This window comes from Solanum verrucosum, unplaced genomic scaffold, assembly GCF_900185275.1.
Source record: "Solanum verrucosum unplaced genomic scaffold, falcon-dt-bn FXZP01000261.1, whole genome shotgun sequence".
In the NCBI taxonomy this organism is placed as follows: domain Eukaryota; kingdom Viridiplantae; phylum Streptophyta; class Magnoliopsida; order Solanales; family Solanaceae; genus Solanum; species Solanum verrucosum.
The window spans coordinates 2,188,651-2,211,259 of record NW_026019969.1 but is presented as its reverse complement, the minus strand read 5'-3'; the positions used below and the strand labels follow the sequence as shown (position 1 = coordinate 2,211,259).

Here is a 22,609-nt window from a genome sequence, read left to right as displayed (position 1 = left end):
ATTGTGAGAATGTAATGATATTTTTATTTCATGTTAAAAAAAATGGAAAAATAATTCAGAATAACTAATCCCGTATTAATGTTTCCAAACTAGTAGTGGGCATGGTACGTAATTGAATAAGTTATCCTGAGATTATTATTCCATTTCTAGGGAGGGATAACTTATCGCATGACTAATTGTTAATCTTGGGATAAGTTTTTCCACCCTTTGCAGCCAAACAACAGATTAAAAAGCCACTAAAAAATTATCTCTGGATTAAATCCTCTTATCCATCACACCCAAACGACCCCTTAGTTTATACTTATACTAGGTTGTATATTTGTTAATATTTTAATAATATGTATATAGTATTATTTATGTAACTATATATTTCAATATAATATTCTGTATATCATTTCCAAATATCAAATAACGTATTAAATACCAAAAAAATAATTAAAATATTTATTATATATTATATTAAATACTGTAATATCAAAACCACAATATTAAAAACTTCGATATGATATGATAATTTGGCATATACATACTATGCTCACAACTATGCGAAACCAACAAGCCCTTAGTAAATATTAATGATCTTCTATGACAGGTGGCTTTGGTTATGTGACGTCACACTTGATATCTTCTTCTTCTTCTTTTTCTGCCGCAAATATGACGGAATTTTTAAAGGGTTAATTTCTTAATTAAATAAAGAAAATGGTCTTGACGATTTAATTTCAGAAAGTTTTTGCCGAAATATACCGGAGAAACTATCTTAAAACTTATTAGACATAAATTTATATCATATATACTAATTTTATTTATATTTTTAAATAATTATTTATCTTACAATTAATTAATTTTTTAAAATTATATATATTAAAAAAGATACATCTAGATGGCTAGATACATATATTTTTACTACCCAATACTACACTAAAATAGGGAGAGAGACAAGCGAGATTGTACGAGAGTGACAAGCTAGATAGTCATGTATTTGAGATATCATTTCACATACGAGAGTGACAAGGGAGATTTGTTTTGTATCTCAGATATATATGAATCCACTTAGATATAATATATGTAGAATAAATTACACCTAACTCTAACCTCTTATGCCTTGTGATACATGTATCTGGACATACCAAAATCTAATAAGATTCGTAATATTTCAAACTAGAGTGTATGCTAATAATTAACTCCTAAACTAGTTAAACTTCCGTAAGTTTTCTTTCTCATGACTAGTTATATATAAGATGACTGTTATTCAAAAATGATGGCGAGTCATATCTATTTTTATTTTATTACTTAATTTATTTATTTTTCAAAAAAAGAGAGCAAAGAATTGACTAAGAAGAATCTGATGTGTGACACCTTTGGCGTTAACCGACAGCGTGACGTGTCAAGCAGGCATATGGTTTTACCAATGGGTCCGCTGACGTGGTCCATACAATTGAGATCTGATCTCTGAATATTTAATTATTTACTACTTACAACCATATTTTTCAACTAAAAGTATGGTAAGAAATTAAGTGGCCTCAATTTTCAAATATTATAACCATTGATCTAATTTTGAATAAATGACTAACTTCTACATACAAGTCCACATAAGTGGCTTCTTATGCAAACAATCCCTCCTCAACCTCAACTTGGACATAAAGCTGCATGTTTTGCCCTTTTAAATGAGTTTCGTTCACATAACTTATGGGATATTATGAAGGAAAAAAAAAAAAAACTTTTTTTTAAAAAATAATAATAATAATAATAATAAAAATAAAAATAAAAATAAATAATAATAATATATATACATATATATATATTTTAATCTCTCCCTAGGAGCTCCCACCCCTTTTGCTCCCTTGGTGATTTGAACTCACAACCTTCGGGTTGAAAGTTAAGGGTGCTTACCAACCGAGCAACTCCCTCTCGTCAAAATAAATATAAATTTATATTGCATGAAAATAATATTTATTATGAAGTGCATAAATTTTAAACAACACAAAATAGGGATAAAAGTGCAAATGATCGCAATCAGATGGGGTCCTTGGATATACTAGTAGACCCTTTATGCCATGTTAATTAGTATTCACTCCGTCAATTTTTAGTTATTATGTTGTGCTTTTCGAAAGTCAATTTGACTATTTTTTAAAGTTATTAGATAACATTAGTTCGTTATTTAAACAAAAAATTTAGATATTTAAAAACTATACGAAAAGTACTATAAATTGCAAATTTTTGCATATCAATATTATGAAAAATACATCGTAAAATGTTAGTCAAAATTCTTATTGTTTATCTCTAAAAAAAGAAATCATGACAACGAATGGAGGAAGTACTAATTAGAATAGTTTAAGAGTTGGAATGTATTATTGTGTTTTGTGTCAAATCAATAAATGCATATGTGTTTTTGTAATGAATTTTTTCTAAAATTAATATGCATTCTCAGAAAAATAATATTTTGTACTTCCTGGTTTGGTGATCAGAATTGACATGTACTTTTGGACCTTGGAGTTGGAGATAGGATGTACTTAGGCCACTTACTGCTGGGCCCCAAGCCCATATGGTATCGTATGGACTCATTAAGCCCAAAATTAAATTTGTTGCTTTATTCTCCTAGCCCAGACTGTCAAAAAAACAAACAATCTATTTTCTTTTAATTATATCTATGTTTATATTAGGGGTGTACAAAATTGAACCAAACAGCAAATCGAGTCAAATAAAAAAAATATCCGACAAGTGATTTGGTTTGACTTGGTTTGGTATTGAAAAAAAAAACCCGACTATATTTGGGTTGGTTTGGTTTTAACTAAAAAAAATCAACCCGAGACCAAACCAATCCGACATTATATATGTAGTTTTAAAAATTTATTTTATACATAAAAATATTTACTTTGATATAATTTTAAAATATTTTTATACTATTTCATAGTTTTTATCTTTTAATATATTATTTCAAGTTTAAAACATAGAATTCGGAATGGTCCAATAAATATTATAGTTCATAGATGTTGATAATTATAATAAAACTTGAATCAAAATCAAATTAATACTAATGCAAAAAGAAAATCAATTCAACACTAAGAATGACAATAATATTGAATATTTGTTCTTTAGTTTTACATTGGATTAGACAATTAAAATACATAATCTAATTTTAATTTTCCTTAAATATTTAGTGATGTAACTAATACTTATTAAACTTATTTTAGCATGATTTAGTACTTTTAAATTATGATCATTTTCATTATGACTTTGCAATATTTATTTTATATGATGATTTCATTATTATTTTTTATTGAATATTTTAGTGTCATCAGTACTCATCTCATATTTTGTGTTATTTTCTTAAGAAATACCTTAGATAATTGTATTTTGGTTGGACTAAAGAAATATTTGGAGCACAAGTTAATTATATGTTTGTATGCAAACTTTACCGAAAAAATCCAAGGTTTATTAGTTTGGTTTGATTTATAAATTGAAAAATTTGACACAATGATTTGGTTTGGTATTTGAAAAACCCGAACCAACCTGAGGTTGAAAAACCCGAAAAAATCCAATTTTTATTAGTTTGGTTTGGTTTATAAATTTAAAATTTTTACACAAATGATTTGGTTTGATATTTGAAAAACCCAAACCAACCCGATCATATACACCCCTAATTTATATATATTAGAAAAATACTGAATAACATCTCGAAAAGGAAGAGACATTTTTTTTTTGCTTTACTATGAGGTTAATAAACATTATTAACCTCATAGAATGCAAAAAATGTGCATTTAATTCAAACCTTTTAACTTTGGAGAGTCTAATACTGATATCGGTTATTATTGATTTTCAAGGTGATGTATGATTTCTCACTCTTTATTTGAATTTTATTGTTGAGAGGAATTTAGGATTTTAAATTTATCATTTCAAAGATATTATCTTTGAATATATTTAGTAAATGTTTTAACATTTATATAGTTTGAGCAAAAATTACTAGAGTCAGATGAACAAGTACTTTATCTTGTATATCCGTCCATGCTAGTGAGGGGAGAATGTTTTCGAGATTTTCATTGTGTAAAAATTGAGGCCTTATGCCTTGCAACAACAGTTTTCAATCCTACATGACTAATTTCATTTCTCTCCGTTTCCTAATTCACTCAGCTTTTAACTAAAAAAGAATACACATTGTCAGTGTAAATAAATTTTACACCGTTAAATTACTTTTCTTATATTATTATCTTTAGATGACATGATGGTGTAAAAATCTATTTACACATGTATACAACCTTTTCAATTCATTTATGCAAAATTTTCTTGATTTCTGAAATTTGTATATAGGTCCCATTTGATACGAATAAATTGAGAAAAAGTAAGGGAAGAAATATATATCCAATTGGAAAGCGTTACTAACAACGTTTGTTTTAACTTGCGTCACCAATTGATGTCTACATGCACCACTCTCTGTCTACAAATAACAAAAATTGTTTTCATTCATTCTATCCCATTACTACTCCAATAATATCCAAAAACAACAATGACTACTTTGAGAGCAATAACATTGTTGTTGTTTATGGTGGCTGCAACAGAGTGCAAACAATGTGCATTTAAGGCTATCTTTAACTTTGGTGATTCAAATACTGATACTGGTGGTTTTTGGGCAGCTTTCCCAGCTCAAGCCCCTCCTCATGGAATGACTTACTTCAACAAACCTGTTGGAAGGGCAACTGATGGCAGAGTTGTCGTCGATTTTCTTGGTGAAATATCACTAATGTCTCACTATACTATGTTCTTTTGTTTGTCTATCATAAGCCTTCAAGTTTAGAATAACAACAACATTACTAGCAAAAAGCCATAGAAAATGGTTAATTGTCTTATATGTTAAACGTTACGTTACCGAAAGAGAGCTATGGTTTGTCTTAGATGTTAAATGTTATCTGAATTCTGAAGAAGGAATGTGTATGCAGAGGCGGATTCAAGATTTAAGCTTTATAAGTTCAACATTAATTTAAGGTTCTTACCTCCTAGAACTGAACTCATCTACTGATATATTTAGCTATAAATCTGACCCTAAGGAGTTAGAAAGAAGATAGATATCTTAGTGAAAATTGTGACCATTTCTCTGTTAAGTGTTCTCTTTTGGAGTGAGGATAGAAGTATCATTGGAAGAAAACGAAATAGCCTTAGCTGGAAAAAGTACAGTAAAATTTGTCCATGTCTATGTATGTTCTTTGTTTGTCCTTATAGGTTTTGTCCTACATCCTTATCCTAACTATTGCACCTGTGACCTCTTCATGTGGCTTAATTTTATCCATACATTATTAGCCTTTTTCAGTGTATTGGAGAAGTAAATAAACGTTTATTCGAGTTGGATGTGGGGTAAACACTTATACACAGCTATTAGGGCGTGTTGAAGATATAGTTGAGTGAATAAAAGTGTACTCCCTCTTACAACTTAAACACGTTTAGATTGAGATGGTCACATAGTTAAACTAGATTTTTTCACACAATTATGTATGTATAGGAAAATATTTGTCCTTTTTCTTCGTCTTGTTTCAATTGTTGTTTAAAATTGTGACAGTTTTTTGAGATTCCTGGTTGTGCAGCTCAAGCATTAGATTTGCCATTTTTGAGTCCATATCTGCAATCAATTGGATCTGATTACAAACATGGTGCTAATTTCGCAACATTAGCATCCACAGTTCGCTTGCCACAAACTTCCTTATTTGTTACTGGTGTGAGCCCTTTTTCTCTTGAGATTCAGCTTAGACAGATGAAAGAATTTAAGGTTAAAGTCGATGAACTTCCTCGTAAAGGTAATATTATTAACATTTCATTCTATAAAAGATTCGATGAATGTAACGTTGTTTTGTATATGTCTGAATTTTCAGGGAAAAGTAATCTGCCTTCCCCAAACATATTTGGAAAATCACTATATACATTCTACATTGGCCAAAATGACTTTACTGGAAATTTGGCAAGACTAGGAATAAGTGGAGTGAAAGAGTTTCTACCTCAAGTTATTTCCCAAATTGCCAGCACCATCAGGGTAACAAACATCTTTTTACTTCAATGTCCTAGCATTCGATGAATACTTTATTATGCTTTCAACGTTTTTTTACTTGTGGGCTTGGTTCTTTGTTTTTTTGGTAATTCTTTTGATAGATGACTGAAAGTGGGATTTGATCTCAGGATTTCTGCTATTCATCATGACTATATAATATCTAAAACAGCAGTACCTTCCATCTCCAATTTTAAGGAAGACTTTAACTCGTTTTAAACGGAGAGATCACAGGGCATTCAAGATAGTTGTTGAGGAAGCATGTGATTATTGTTCGTTCTCAAACTAACTGAACGCCTATTTGATGCTATCTTGTTCTGTTTTATTTTCCAGGAGATATATGCATTAGGTGGGAGAACATTTTGGGTGCTAAATCTAGCACCAATTGGATGTTACCCTGCATTTCTGGTGCAACTGCCTCATAACATTTCTGATATAGACCAGTTTGGTTGCCTAATATCATACAATAATGCAGTGGTGGATTATAACAATATGCTTAAAGCAGCATTAGCAAAAACCAGAAAGGATCTTGCTGATGCAAATGTTGTATATGTCGACACTCATACTGTGCTCTTGGAGCTATTTCAACACCCCACTTCTCATGGTACTACTTGTTTTCATTTTCTTTTTCTTTTAAGATGCTCAACAGTAAAGATTCAAATGTTGAAAGTTTGTTTGTTTTTGCAGGGCTAAGATATGGAACCAAAGCATGTTGTGGATATGGAGGTGGTTTATACAATTATAACCAGCAAGTGTTATGTGGAAATACGAAACAAGTAAATGGGAAAACGGTAACAGCAAAAGCCTGTAAGGATCCACAAAATTATGTAAGCTGGGATGGAATTCATGCCACTGATGCAGCAAACAAGCTCACAGCATATGCCATTCTCAATGGTTCTTATTTTGATCCTCCTTTTCCACTTCACAAGTACTGTGATATCCAGCCTATAGGTTGACAATGTTGTTTAATTTCTTGTGTTCAGCAATAATAATGAACCACCACTTATGAGTACTCATTACTTGTCAAGTTAACAGACTTATCTGCACTCGGTGTTTACACCAAACCATGTTATGTTTGCCATATGCAAACACATGACATTCGTTTATTAGTTTGGTGTAAAGACGACAAACAGTTTTTCCAGTAAATGATATGGCTTATCTTTAAAATGTGACAGATATTGATGGAAACTTTTAAAACAAGGACTTGATAATTGAGTTGCATCATCCCATAACAACAAACTTCATCTATGAGTTGTGATCCATATCCTAATCTAATTTTCTTATAAAAAAACACAATCCATCTTTGTCTATATGAGTTGAATTTAATCATTAGGTATGGATTTAGTTTGTGAATATATTAAAGTACTTATTCCTTCTCAGATTGTGATTAAACTAATGCACACCAGCAAAAGATACTCCTGATTGCATCAGAAACACCATTTTCCAAATGGCTTAAATGGTTACAGCCTTGGGGCTCATTGGGTATAAGGTATAACTAATCCCGGGAATAATTTTGGATGAGATTAGTTATCCCGGGATTGTAGTGTTAAACAATCCTGAGATGACTAATCAGGGGACGGGATAACTTGTTCCCCAACCAAACGAGCCCTTTAAAAATTTTGTTGACAGGGGTTTAATCAAGTGCAATAACTATTAAAGAAAATTCTTAGCTTACAGACCAATCTTTAGAAAAAATGCAGACAGCTCAACAGAAGATTATTCTAAGATTTCAGATTGGCCCATACATTATGTCAAAACATTATAAAATTTTGGTTTTACAAATTAAAGTCTTAGTTAATTGTGCCTTCTTCCTGTCAAGAATAAAGTTAGTATTTTTTTTAAAAAATAAATAGAAACAAACAAGTATGTGAACAGTTAGTGTTAAACATTGAATGTTTCTTTCACTTTAAAACAGTCAACTTAATAGTTTAATAGCATAGCATTATTTAAAAATTATCAGCTAATGATCTCACTTAAGAACATTCTAATCATTTTGGAGTTTCTTAATTGTACTAAATAATTATCTTCAACCAACCATAAAGTTTATTTGATGACAGTTTGTACACTCAAAAGGAATCTCACCTTTTATGCATAAGAGAGAGCCTATTGCCTTTATATTCTATTCATTTATTTGAAGGGTGTTTTTTTTTGGAAACCAAGGATAACCCGCACTCGGTAAACCCCTCACCGTGTAATATGCAAACTGCAAATCACACCGGGAAAGTAAACCGCACTAGACACATGTATGTGGCACCAATCAACTGAGTCACTTTGAAGGGTGTTTTGTTGTTTGAATTATGTAAAAATTTACATTGATTTCCTAAACATGAATGTATATACACCCAAAAAATGGAAAGAAGACAAGAATTGAAAAGAACAAATTATAAAGTTGAAAAGAAAATAGAATCAAGGAACATAACTATTTTCAAGAACTGGTTGAGTTCTGATACCTGAAGCAGAAGGCATTCTGCTATTCCCAACCCAAACATCATCCAAAGCCTCACTTTTTTCAGATTGTCTCTCCATATTACCTCTCTTTTTTAGCCTAACACATTTGTATATCAAAATTCCCATCACAATCAACAATATTAATCCAACAATTCCTACTCCAAATCCTATTACCCACCATTTCCATTTTCCCTTTTCCTCCTCCTCTGGCTTCAATGAAGGAACCACTATCGCGAAATGTCCTTGTCCTCGCGACATACATGTGTTGTTCATTGTAACATTACTGAACTCTATCGTTCCATTTTTGACAAATCTAACACATTTCACATTCTTGTTATCCTTGTTGTAGTCGTTGTTTGGAGGGAAATGAATCAAAATGTGATTTTCCATGGTATTGAGCTCAACCATTCCATAATTTTCTCTGCTTCTTCTTGCATCATATGCTAAAAAGCCTATAACAGGTGTTACAAATGTGTAATTTGTAACATCATAGTATTTGGACGACAAATTCCCAAGATTTTCATAAATTATATCAAATCTCTTAACAAAAGGCCATGGTAATACTCTGTGTGGGATTTTAAAGAAGCTAAAATTAGCCCCTCTTCTCCAAAAACTTGAACTTCTAAGACGAACAATTGAACTTTCCATGCCTGAAAAATTTGTAGGAAGGGGAATATCATACAATTTACCCGTATATCGTTTCGACATATTCTTGATTGAATATTCATGAATATATGAATCCAATGAGTCTCGATCCAATCCTCGTGCAACGTTTAATGATGATAACAATAATAATAATAACCAAGACATCAGTGGGATGACGTTACATATATTGTTATTGTTATTATTAGACCCCATCAACAATCTTCATTCATTCCCATTTCTTCAAAAACATTAAAATCTTGATCAATGTGACATAAATTAATGCAAGAAAAAGGCATGGAAGATCATAACTAATTAAACAATAAATCAACCCTCTCAAAAAGGGGTTTTAGGGATATTAATCAAGAATTGAGATTGCTAATCTCCAAGATTTGGAGGAGTAGGGGATGGACTCTTAACAAACAAGATTATCTAGGTATAATGAAAAAATTGGGATCTTTTATAAATGTGGTTCTAATTCTAATATTCTTAGGGCCCTAACCTTAATCTGTCACCTTAATAAAAAGTACAAAAAAAAGAGGGTCCCCTTAAGAATTGTTCTATGTTACTTGTTACTCAATTTTTTTATTTAATAAATTTTGTGTCAATTGGATTAGTTGGAAATAAGATATGTAATTTTATTCTTATAATTCATTACTACTTTATAAATTGTGCCAACTGGACTTTTGTTGGGATCACAATCAATCTTCCATGAAGGACAAAGCTATATAAATATAAGATTTGTATAAAAAGCTTATTTTAAGGAGGTGGGTTGAATGGTCCATTTTGTTGGTAAAATCTATCTGTATTCTAAGTTACCTTTTTTGGTGTATTAGAAGTTAGAAGAATATCAACGTAGAAGAAAGAAATCTTGGTGGAGGAAATAGAAGTCGATATAAAAATGAATATTATTTGGTATTCAAAATTTCATAAACTTGATTAATTCAAATTTACACTATGTATAACACAATTAAAGAGAAATACTCATTTATCAAAAGTTTCTCCATTTCTATATTCAGACCTGATAGCTGTAAGAGATTTTGTATGCTTATACTAAATTAGAAAAATTATGTTTAATTTGAAGCGATCTTAATTCATGCCACCACACCTCTTATTTCAATTTTTTAACTAAAGTACGGCTAACTTTCTTAACAAAATTTATTTAAGTTTTGGTCTCCAAATGGAATTAGGTATTATGCGTCTTCGATAATTTAGGCGTAATGTTGTTGAGATAAATGTGCACGTATGGTATGAAAAAGATTTTTACTTAGATCACTTAATTTGTATTATATTTTAACCTTGATTTATACCTAACTAAGCGAATTTTATGTGATTACGATAAAAATTAATGATCTGACATGATTTTAAATCAGATTAATTTAAAATTGAAATTTTATTTAGAGATATAATTCAATTTTTTTAAGTTGTATTTTTCTCATAAAAATAAAATCCTATAATTTGTGAATACTATCCAAACTTTTCAACACTTATACAATCTTACCAAATAAGCAAATCATAGTTCATAACAAGGTAACAAAATATTCTAAAACACTACATTAAATAAATTACAAAAATTGTCATTTTCATTAATGAACAGATGTTTGCATTTGTAAGTTTTCTAACACATAATTTTACAATGATTTATGGTCTAAAAAAACACACAGTAATAACTAACTATTCTCTAATATAATTCTTTCATATGGTACGTGATACAAATAATTTATTCACCTCGAGCGTTAGTCTTTTTTATAAAATTTATAATGACGAGTTTTTATGAAATACGTTTTATGTTTTAAAAAAATTTAAATCCCAATTTGAAATTTAAAATCATAAATTTTAAAAAAATTATACAGATTTTATAATTTTATTTTTTTGGTACGAGGATACTAACTTTGGCCGGCGAGGTGACACGTGGATGGTTATGCTCAGTCAAGTAGTGCCAACTCAAGAATGCATATGAGCCGAAAGCTCACATCCACAATCAATTAGAATACTTCTTAGTGCTAAACACTGCAAAAATTACAAATCTAAGATTCCTCTTTTTTTATTCTAAAAAAGGATCGTTTGGTAGCTCGTTTAAATGTGAGTTATGAAATATTAAAATTAGTTAAAAAATAAGTTATATATGTATAAAATTAATATGGTATTTGAATTCATATAGCTATCTATATACTACTATTATTTTATACAAACTCTTCCCGTTTAAAAAAAATGATATAGTTTAATTTGACACGAAATTTAACAAAATGAAAAAAACTATTCAATTTTGTGGTCCTAGTTATGTTAAAATAAGTAGTTATGTGTTTGGATAAAAGTGTTGCAGTTGAAAAAAAGTTATTGATGTGTTTGGCAAATAAGTGTTGGTAAACACTTTTTTTTATCAAAATGTCTGAAATACCCTTTAAGTTGTTAACATGATGAAAAGTTGATTAATTTAAGGTTTTTATACTTTAAAAAAAATTAAAACAAAATTAATTTATATTTTACATCCATAAGTAATAATAATTTCCTATCATTCACATATTTCTTTACCACCACAAATTATTTATAAGAGGAATAGTAATAATAATAATATAATAATATAATAATAATAATATAATAATATAATATAATAATAATAATGATGATGATAATAAAATAATAATAATAATAATAATAATAAAATAATAATAATAATAATAATGATAATAATAAAATAATAATAATAATGATAATAATAATAATAATAATAATAATTAAAAATAATAATAATAATAATAATTCAATATGGGCAATTTGGAAATTGTATAAAAGAATTAAGGGCAAAAAGGTAATATATTTGGTCAACATAAAAGGGCTTTTAAATTAAAAAAAAAAAAAAAGTTCCCCTCACCTAACTTTAAGCTTTTGGCTTAAAATAAGTCATTTTTGACTTAAAATAAGTCACTTTGATAATTGCCAAACACTTTAATAAGTAAAAAATTGGCTTTTAAGCCAGTTTGACCAGCTTAAAAGTCCATCCAAACAGGCTCTAAAATGTTGTCAAATAAGAAAAAAAGTCATTTTTTTAAAAAATAGAGAGAATAATACATAAATAACTAGACCTTTCATAAATAATTCCTTTACAAAATAATACATAAATTTTCTTATAATAATATTTACATTACTAAATAATACCTAAATAACTCCACCAAACAACCATATGTTTGGTCTATTATTGGCTATATAGTAAAATAAATTGGTTAGAAGATGGAAATCCAAGATTTCTAATCTTTGAAATGTCCAACATGGACAATGGTAACAAGATTCTAAGAAATTATGAACTTGTCATCTTATTGTACGGAAGAGTAATTGTTTATTTTTTATGTTGTATAAAATAATAGTACTATATAGATAATTATATGAATTTTTAAATTGCAAATCAAATACCATATTGATTTTATATATATAACTTTTTTTAAAAATTAATTTTAAAATTTCTTAACTCACATTTAAACCATCTACCAAACAATCCAATACAATAATGTTTCTTTTAAAATAAAAAAGAGGAATATTACTACTCCTTTCCTTTTAAAAAAGAATGAGTGGCTTTGGGGTATCAATTTCCATATTAGCACATACATTAATTTTACAATATTTAAAAATTTTTTTAACTAGCATCGTTAACTACATAAAAGTACTATATATAAATTAATTATTTTATTGTTTTTGAATAATAACCAAAATGACCAATAATATGGTAGGGAGGTAGAAGGAAAAAGAAACTAGGGATTTTCTTTTCGTACTATATAAATTTCTAAAATAGACACAGAAGATTCTTACAAACAACAGAGCTAATATAATAATAGTTACAATTTAAGGTTTAGTCTTATTCATTTTGTTAATCATCAAGATTCTAATGAAATGAATATGATTTCTTTATTTTTAATCAAAATTTAAATTTGAGTCTTGAGAATAAATTTCCCTTTGATAGACCTTATACAGTATGAACGTCAGTCCATAAATTTTGAATACGGAATAATTACATAAAAAAAGATAATCTTAATTAATTGATATCACATGTGTAATTATTTGATTCTATTGTGTTTTGTGATTTTTGTCCGATACGGCTAAACTAATATTAATATTCAGAGAAAAGTATACTCTCCCCGTTCTATATTAGTTGATAATTTTCCTTTTTACACGTATATTATGAAATCATAAATAAGAAGATGATTTTATTAAGGGAAAAGGGTCAAAAATACCCCTCAACTTTGGTTTATAGTTTGACTTTACCCTCGTTGTTAAAATGAAGTTAATTTTAACCCTCCCGTTACTAATTTCATCAAAATTACCCCTCATTTGACAGAATTCCCAAAATTGACCCAAATTATCTAAATTTTAAAAAAAAAACTTATTCCCTATTTTTAACCCAATGCCCCGACCTGCCCCGACCCCTCTAGCTGACGATTTTGTACAAAACTGTCTCAGCTCTAAAATTTGGTCTCGTAGTTTCATTTGGTGTATGAGTTTATTTACGAGGAATTTGGTGGCTTATCAGAGTCCATAAGAATTATTTGGTACATTTTGGTTGATCTTCTGGAAAATAACTCTTAATTCTCTGCTAATGTATGTATATTTGTATTGATTGTTGATGATATGGTGAATATATGTTAAAAGAGAGGACTGATTAATACCTTTCAAACCTGATTGTGTTTTGGTATGAATGGAGTGTACTCTTCTCTGCAGTGCTTCTGTAACTCAAGTAGTAAATATGGTAAATACTTGTTAAGTTCTGATCCATATTGGTCTTTCTGGGTAACTCTGTAATTCAAGTAGTGAAATTCGTAAATATTTTTGTTTATTTGGATTCAAGTTAATTAATTTATCCAGTTGATGAAAAGAGCTAATGTGCTTTTTTGAATTGTCTTATTTAATTCCTGAATAGGGGACAACCATTTGAGTTAACAAATTTGATTTCTCACTGGAGCTAGCAGGCACACAGAAAACAAAGTTCACATAGATGCTACAACATATTTAAGCTCTAACTAATACTCCATGGTGGCTATCTCAAAATGGTCTACTTCAATGTTCTTTTTGATTAAATTTAAATGTTACAAAGATGCTAGTGAACCGGGTTATCCTCTAGAGGGGTCGGGGCAGGTCGGGGAATTGGGTTAAAAATAGGGAATATGTTTTTTTTTTTTTAATTCGGGTAATTTGGGTCAATTTTGGGGATTCCGTCAAATGAGAGGTAATTTTGGTAAAATTAGTAACGGGAGGGGTAACATTAACTTTATTTTAACGGCGAGGGTAAAGTCAAACTATAAACCAAAGTTGAAAAAGTATTTTTGACCCTTTTCCCTTTTATTAATTCACTCCTAAAAAAACTTCCTGGTAATATTACAAACAAATGTGAATACTTTAAAAAAAAATTAATTGTAAGAGTAATATAGGAAACATTTAATTGATGCTTTTCTGATTTAGTAGGAGTCTGGCCATGCGATTTCATCTCATGATTTAATATCATGAGATGATATCAACGTTTGAACATGTGATTTTACGTTGATTTCATCTCATAATTTTTTATCATGAGATGAAATCTCAAATTCTCCAAAAATCATGATTTGAGATTTTTCAAATACAAAAATTAACCGACTAGTTTATATTTTGTAAAAATAACCCCACATTTATATCTACTAACAATTTATTTCATATGTAACTAAAAATAATAATTCATATCATTACTTTTTAAACCATTTATACTCATTTAACGATTATTCTCACTAACATAAAATTTATTATTACTTTAAATCATTTCCTACTTCACTATTTGTATATTCACCAAATTCTTTATTTTTTATCAAATTTATTTACCGACAAATGACTCAAAGTAATAATGTTGGTCCATCTTTTCAGTCATATGATAAAGAAATGCACGTTCAACGTGAGAAGATTGACTGTACTATATGAGATGATTATATTAACGATTCTACAATTTATGTTCAATTTTATTTTTTTATTGAATTAAATTGATCAATAAATGTTGTACTTTTTTAGAATAACTTTGTGATAGTATCTTATTACGTGATTTATAAACTATGCTTATTTGATAAGATTTTTAAGAATTAAGACAATTTTAATAGCTTTACAACTTATCGTTCTTCATGTTCATAACAAAACATACCACATAAAAAGTCCAAATTACATGTCCAAACAAAACTTCAGCTTCAACTCCATCTCATCATCTTATATTATGATTTCAAATCATGGTTTTATATTGCATGACCAAACAAACCTTAATAAAATAGACAACTAATATGAGATAATTATTTTTAGTAAGGAGATTAAGAGCCCGTTTGGATTGACTTAAAAAAAGTAACTTTTAAGTTACAAATAAAAAGTCAAACTTAAATGACTTTCAAATCAAAAATAAAAAGTAGGGGGAGACTTACTTTTGGTTTTTAACTTATTTTAAGTCAATTTAAACTTATTTTAAGTTATTTTTAACCTTGCCAAACACTTCCTAACTTATTTTAAGTTATTTTTAACCTTGCCAAACACTTCCTAACTTATTTTAAGTAATTTTTTGACTTATTTTAAGTTATTTTATATCTGCCAAACACTTCCAAAAATTTGACTTAAAAATAGACTTGATCAACTTTTAAACCAATCCAAACACCCTCTAACTAATAGGGGATAGTGGGAGTACTAACAAATGAAAAGTGTTCCCATTTACTAGAAATTAGGGGTGACAATTGGCCGGGTTGGGTTAAACTTTGGGCGGTCAAAATGAGTCAAGAGAATAAACGGGTCAAGACCCAACCCAAATTTGTTTGGTCCAAAATGGGTTGGGTCAAAACGGATTAGGTAACGCGTCATAACCCAATCTGCCCAATTTTTATTAAGTTTTAATAGCTTTGTTTGTTATTTTATAAACTTTTAATACCTAATATTTTTTTTCTTTATTATAACAATATATATAACATATAAAATAAAAAATAATAAAAATATTTTGACAAGATTTTTCAAAAATTAATTTGAGTTACATATCAATTTAATTTCTAATGAATTGAGCTAACAAATTGATGGGTCAATAACCAATCCAAACCTAAATAAATTGAATCAAATTGAACGAGTTGAATTTGATTTTGCCACCCCGTACTATAAATGAACAGGAAAAAACTATAGGAAAATTAAGATTTTGAAGATAGGGAAGAGACCAATGAGAAAGCCGAGAGGTTCCACGTATCACACTCCACAATCAAATTTTTTTGATGGATAACCAGAAGTAGGAGAAGCACACAAAATTCCCACAAGAAAAAAAAGGGTACTTTTTGGGGATATCAAGAAACTAAAAAAGATATTTGAGATACACAAGAAAGAAAGAGAGGCCAAGAATCCAAGCATACACAGCTCAGTCCAAGATTCCAAGAATTGGCCAAATGGCAGCAGCTTCTACTTCAATGGCGGCTACTGCCGTCTTTGCCTCTCGTTTCCCACTTTCCTCCACCACCAAAGCCGCCCCAGCTCGCTGCTCCGCCTTGCCTTACCTTCCACCCCGCCTTTCTGCTACTGCCTTCCCATCTTCTCTCAAATTTGCTGGTACCCCTCTTTCTTATTGGTCCTTGTTATAATGTTTCTTATACCATTAACGTTATTGATGGGGACTACCTATTAACGTTACACTTGTAATTAGGGGGAAAAAGAGAACCCAATTCAATTAAATTAGACATATGGTGCTTTGGGTTAGTAGTATTTTTCTAAAAAGATCCTTTCTTTGTATTAATGTTATTGATGGGGACTACCTATTAACGTTACCTTGTTAGAAAGGTGCTGACTTGTTAATCAATTTTCACTCTTGTGTGTTCTTGTCGAGCAATTTGAATTGGGGTTACACTTAAGAGGCATGATACTGAAACACTGAATTTAAGGGCAGTTTTTTATTTTATTATCTCCCTGATTCAATGAAATCAATTAATTTTGGACACAGAGTGCTTTGTTTTTATTAGTTTTCTAGAAAAAAAAAGGGTTTTTTTTTCGTCTTTTTAAATCCTAACTATGATTGAACATTTGTGCAGTAGTCTTTCTTGTTACTATCTGTACTAAGTTGTGCAGATGTAGACTCCTCAATTTTAAAAGGTGTTAACTTGTCTCTGATTTCAATCTTGTATGTTTAAAAAACAATGTGAAGTGATTGTTGCTGGACTGTGCGGTTGTGTGACAAAATTGCTTCCATACTGTTGATGAATTGATTTAGAAGCTTACTTTATCTGCTCTTTAAAAGCCATGTTGGCAAAAATGTTTTTAACATTTGCTAGGATGTTATCGTGATGCTCTTTCCATTTGCAATGAGCTCGTCTACTGCTTGATTATGATAAAAGAGCCTCCGTATATACCCCGTGCTACTTGAGTTAGGTCCTGATTCCTTTGGTTAACAAAATTTTGATTTGTGTACAATTTCAACAAGTTATATAGTGTTAAGTGTTCTTTCTACAAATGCATTTGGCGCCACTTTAAGGGTCCTTATTTTAAGGGAAATTAATATCATCCCAAAGAAATGGTGGAGTGCCTGAGGTATAGCAGTAACAACTTGAGGTCAAAGGTTCGGATAACAGCTAGACTCAGTGTGGGTTCATCTACTCGAATACTTGTGGGCAAGTTGACCTGACGCCCAGACACTTGCGCTTGTGACCTGTAGCTAGCTGTATTGTGGATTAATAGTGGTGCGACAAGCTGACCTGGACACGACAATCTTTTAAAAGAAAAAGGGAAAATGATATCTATAATTGACGATTGTCAATAAACTTGAACTTGCCATTTCTTTTAGACTTCTGTTTCACATTCAGTAGAATTATGAATGTTACACATTTTGATAGCTTCAGTGGAATCTACTGTGGGTTACCTACATGTAATATCTTTCACATGTTTTCGGATTCTTTTTGATGAAGTAGACTGACATCACCCCGTTTTTGAAACTTGTGTAGATTTTATTTGTTACTTGCAATTTGATTCAGAGGTTCAAAATTTTGTAATGCTTTTTGTAACAGATGAGGGGTATCTATGTCAGATGCCATACTTCAATTGGAAGTGAACCTTGTATACTGTGTTGAACAGCCTCTCAACTGGATGTCTTAAAATAGAGCATAAAATGGCATAACATCGACTTATCTTAGAGGTCTATGAGTAATGAGGAAAGGAATATCTCATGGATATTATCATGTTATCTCCAAGAATACAGAAAGCCTTCCCAAAAGTTGGAGTGTAGTCATAAGAATCTGGTGCAGAAAAGGTCTAAGATCAGATGAAAGTGATACATTTTGCTGTTTTTAATATTGTTACTTAAAGTTAAACCTGACATAAACTACGAAGCATCGCCTACAAAGTCTGCTGTTTTCTATATACCAAAGTCAATACTTCATGTTGCTGTGCTCATCATCTTATGTTAATATTTTTACAGTGCCCAAGAGGTCTTCGCTACTCCAGGTCAAAGCCTCTTCATCAGAAGAATCTGGAGCTGTTGATACTAGTGAATTGTTGACTGATCTAAAAGAAAAGGTAAACTGGACACTTGCAAGCTGAGATCTTCTCTATTGCACTCACTTCAGTCATTTGATATACACACACACTCTGGGCTGCATTAGTACCTTAAAGGTTATTCAGAATAAATAACGTTGTTCTGTACATAGTCCAAACTAGTGTAAGTTGCTTGTTTCTGTATAATATTTTATTGCCAAACCTGTCATACTGGTATATTTGTTTTCTATTTTGTAGTTATTTGCTGTGTTATAAATGATATTTAGGTGCTAACCCTATGAGCGTTTTTGGTTAATCGCTTACAGTGGGATGCTCTTGACAACAAGTCTACAGTTATAGTTTATGGAGGTGGGGCAATTGTTGCAGTTTGGCTGTCTTCAGTTGTTGTTGGTGCTATCAACTCAGTTCCTTTGGTAGGTTGATCAATGTGAGACGATACAGTCTGTTTAATTTCTGTAAAGTGAAGTGAGATTGTGTGTTGCTTTTTAGATTTTTTTATGTGGTTTCCATTCACCTATCTAAATTAGCTAATCTTTCTTCCTCTTTCTACAGCTCCCAAAAATCATGGAGTTGGTAGGTCTTGGATATACTGGGTGGTTTGTCTACCGCTACCTTCTCTTCAAGGTAAGTTTTTTTGACTGTGTAGCTACTCGCATCATCTTTTACGTACTGAACTCAAGCACCAAACAGGCAGTACAGAGCCTGTTTCCTATATCAGCATGCCATTATTTTACTTTCGTCCTATGGGGTGGGGTTTGTTAAACATCTGTCCGGGAGTTGGAGATTGGCTGTAAATTAGCCACAACTGACTAATAGCCTGAATTTGCAAGGTCGTGTGTTACCTTGTTTTCTTTTCCGTAGTTGTGAACTAATCATTTACGACCATGGTATTTTACTAATTGGTCAAGACTAGATTATGCTGGGAATATGAAACAAATGGTTCATTTTTAGTCAGTTTATAACCCTATAATCCATCATATCCCCCGCGATATGCCTTCCCTCTACACTAAAACCCAAAGATCCTTTAAACTATCTGCTGCAACATTATCCACATCTCATTCCATTATCTGAGAAAAATCTGCTTTTAGCATCAAATTCGGTAACAACAGCTATAGAGTTTTGCCATTTGGTCAGCACTGCATCTTTTACCATGAGATGAAGCATGTGTAGACCCTGTAGCCAGGTCCTTTGACAACTGAGTAAAGCATTTGGATAACTTCATCAGGAAATAATACTCGGCTGAGAAAATCTAATCGTCTCTCTATGTATAGGCTTGCATTTAAAGGGCACATATTTTGGTTATGGAGATGGTTAATAGTACTTACTAGTGATTTAAATTTGTTTTTCTTGGTGACAGTCAAGTAGAAAAGAATTGGCTGAAGATATCGAGCAGTTGAAGAAGAAGATTGCAGGAACTGAGTAAATGCCAGCACCAATTCTGTACAATGAGGCATATGCTCGTCTGAAGTAGAGTAGATTTTGATGTAATTTTCGTTTTATCAGAGCAACATCTTCAAATAAAATTCTGTATTTACCTTACAGTTCATTGTGCTTATAAATCATATAGTACATATTTCCTTTGTTTCTATAAACCTTTGATGCATGTTTAATGCAACCAATTGTTCTGTTTGTAATGTTTTTTTATAGTAATGCATGAAGACTGATAAACACAAGAACTAGGAAGACCTCTCTTTTTCACATGTTCGACTAGTTTGTGCACACCTCAACGACTAGTTCTTTTTCAATTATTATTAGAAACCAACAAGGCAATGCTAACTAGGACAAAAGAAATTCATTTATCTAAATTAAATTAAAACATCAAACTATCATTTCCAACCAATCCTCCTTTAATTTTAACAAATCCAATTGTGAATCCCCCACTTTTCCTTCCACAACAATTTTTTAAACATATTGTAAATACATTTAGAATGTTAAAAAGTAACATACCCAGTTTTATATAGAAACTCGGCTCAAAAATCACAAGTTAAGAGTGTTTTACATTTCTTAAATTTTGTGTGGTATCAAATATATATAATTCCAAGAAGGCCCTTGTAGTTTCTTAATTTCTTTACTTGCCCCGGTCCAATAAGGGTTTTTGAGGGGGTTTCAATTACATCGTCACTTTCATCAGTTAGGTTTTTCACTTGCAGTGCCAGATTCATTACACAGTGAAATCAACATGATGCGATTAACAGAAATCGTAAAATCCAAACCCTTGACCTCATCAATCGAAACCCTAGGACACCAATTCATACAGAAATGCTTCGTCAGTCGAACAGCAAAGGGAAAAGGTAAATTGAAAGCAGGGCAGCCATTGAAAAGATCAAAAGTTACTACGAGAAAAGGCGCAGAAGTTGCAAAAAAAGAACCACCAAGGAGGAAAAGCGAATTTGACGAAATGGTTGAAGATTGTTTGTCTTCTACAGCTCCGGTCAGATCATTGAAGCCCAAAGAAAAAGCCCGAGAAGCTGAAAGGGAGAGAATGGGTTTAATTAGCAAAGCCAAAGATGAAGAGATGAAAAAGATGAACAAGATGAAGAAGGAGTTTGCGAATCCATGGCCAATTGGTCCACCGGGTTTGGATTTGATTTCACTTGGGCTTGTTGATGTAGAGAAGCTTCCTAAGTATGAATTGACAGTTGAAGATGGAAGGAGGCTGGCGAAGGAGAACAGTAGGGTTCTAATGCGCAAGCATAGGCAGAGGCAGGCTGCTGAAACTACATTGTTGAGGTTGAAGAAAGAGGCGATTGAGGCATTACCGGAGAATTTGAAAGCTGCTGCATTGGTTCCTGATATGACACCATTTCCTGTGAATCGATTTATGGCTACTTTGACGCCACCTATTGAAGGTTATCTTGAGAAGGTTATGGAGGCAGCTAAGAAGAGTTCTGCAAAGGAGAAGCTTAGATGATTGGAGGGTAAGGTGATAGTGTAATGCTACCTTGTGTTTGCTTCTTGAGAATCCCTAATTTGCAATAAAAATTCAATTTTTATGAGCATTGTTTTGCAATAGGTCCGACTAGAAGAAGTGGACCAAATAGATTAGATTGGACTTGGAGGATTTCTTATAGATAGTTTGATATTGAGTTGTAGTTGATTGATTTTGATCTAGAATTTGTACCTTTTGAGTTAAATTTATTTGTGTGATGATATGATCCAAAGGTGTTTTATGAGCTGAAAGAAAGCGCTAGGTTTAGTAGTAAGAAATGTTACTGTTTGATCCTTTACGCTAGTAAATTATTAGGACATTGGCTTACTGTCGTTTAGATTATCTAGGCTCTTGTTCCTTAAAAGAAAATGTGTTATATATCCATAGACATTGTCAATTGAGAGACTGCTTGCTGTTTTACAGATTATTTGGAAACATGCATACTATCTGTTCAAGGATACAACACTATCTTTCCATCTTTATGTATTTCATTTGTCCTCAAGCATTTATTCCGGTTTAGGATGTGGTGGTGGTGAGTGTCCCCCTGGGATTTAGTGGGCCAAAATGTGAGCTTTCTCAATATACAATGTTTTTGTATATTGTATAATGTTCCATAGAAGATATTTCTCGACTGAATTTTCTTAGAAAACTATTTCTTCATTATTTGAATGTTTGGTTGAGTGTAGAGATACATCACATATGACAGTAGTGGAAGATGTGATTGGGTTTGTGTTAAGTGTTTAGGTGATATCTAAAGTAGCAAAAATTTACAAAGGTTTCTGCATGACTAAGAGTAAGTCATATAGGAGAGGAACTGAGATACTTGTAACAGAGAGTGATTATGCCCTTAAGCAATGTAAGTTTTGTTCCCACCACCATGGTAAATCTTTACATTGAGGCTAATCAGGAAAAATGATTCCATGAAGAAGTAGTAGTTAATCTTGATTGCTATGGTGTTAACCGTATTAATGATCTTCAAGTATTGAATTTTGTGCTGGTCTTCACCATGGTTATGTGAAGATGGATATGTAACCTAGATGGTTAAATTCTGGATAAAATTGACATCCAGC

General features: G+C 31.0%; 4 protein-coding genes across 4 annotated transcripts; 3 read left to right on the top strand and 1 right to left on the bottom strand.

Moving 5' to 3' along the window:
* Positions 1-4,449: 4,449 nt before the first annotated feature.
* On the top strand, positions 4,450-7,041 carry LOC125816138 (GDSL esterase/lipase At4g01130-like). The gene is made up of 5 exons (XM_049495729.1): positions 4,450-4,721; positions 5,571-5,780; positions 5,856-6,013; positions 6,359-6,629; positions 6,713-7,041. Exons 1-5 carry the CDS (start codon positions 4,502-4,504, stop codon positions 6,979-6,981), a joined length of 1,128 nt encoding a protein of 375 aa, XP_049351686.1. The 5' UTR covers positions 4,450-4,501; the 3' UTR covers positions 6,982-7,041.
* A 1,368-nt stretch (positions 7,042-8,409) lies between these two features.
* LOC125816464 (uncharacterized) lies at positions 8,410-9,331 on the bottom strand. The gene has a single exon (XM_049496075.1). The coding sequence runs from the start codon at positions 9,329-9,331 to the stop codon at positions 8,432-8,434; it is 900 nt and encodes a 299-aa protein (XP_049352032.1). The 3' UTR covers positions 8,410-8,431.
* A 7,049-nt stretch (positions 9,332-16,380) lies between these two features.
* On the top strand, positions 16,381-20,179 carry LOC125816146 (protein CURVATURE THYLAKOID 1A, chloroplastic). Its single transcript, XM_049495739.1, has 5 exons — positions 16,381-16,678; positions 18,534-18,631; positions 18,916-19,023; positions 19,163-19,234; positions 19,968-20,179. The coding sequence occupies exons 1-5, from the start codon at positions 16,519-16,521 to the stop codon at positions 20,031-20,033; spliced, it is 504 nt and encodes a 167-aa protein (XP_049351696.1). The 5' UTR covers positions 16,381-16,518; the 3' UTR covers positions 20,034-20,179.
* Positions 20,180-20,712: 533 nt separating this feature from the next.
* LOC125816145 (uncharacterized) lies at positions 20,713-21,702 on the top strand. The gene has a single exon (XM_049495738.1). It carries the CDS (start codon positions 20,790-20,792, stop codon positions 21,519-21,521), a length of 732 nt encoding a protein of 243 aa, XP_049351695.1. The 5' UTR covers positions 20,713-20,789; the 3' UTR covers positions 21,522-21,702.
* Positions 21,703-22,609: the final 907 nt, after the last annotated feature.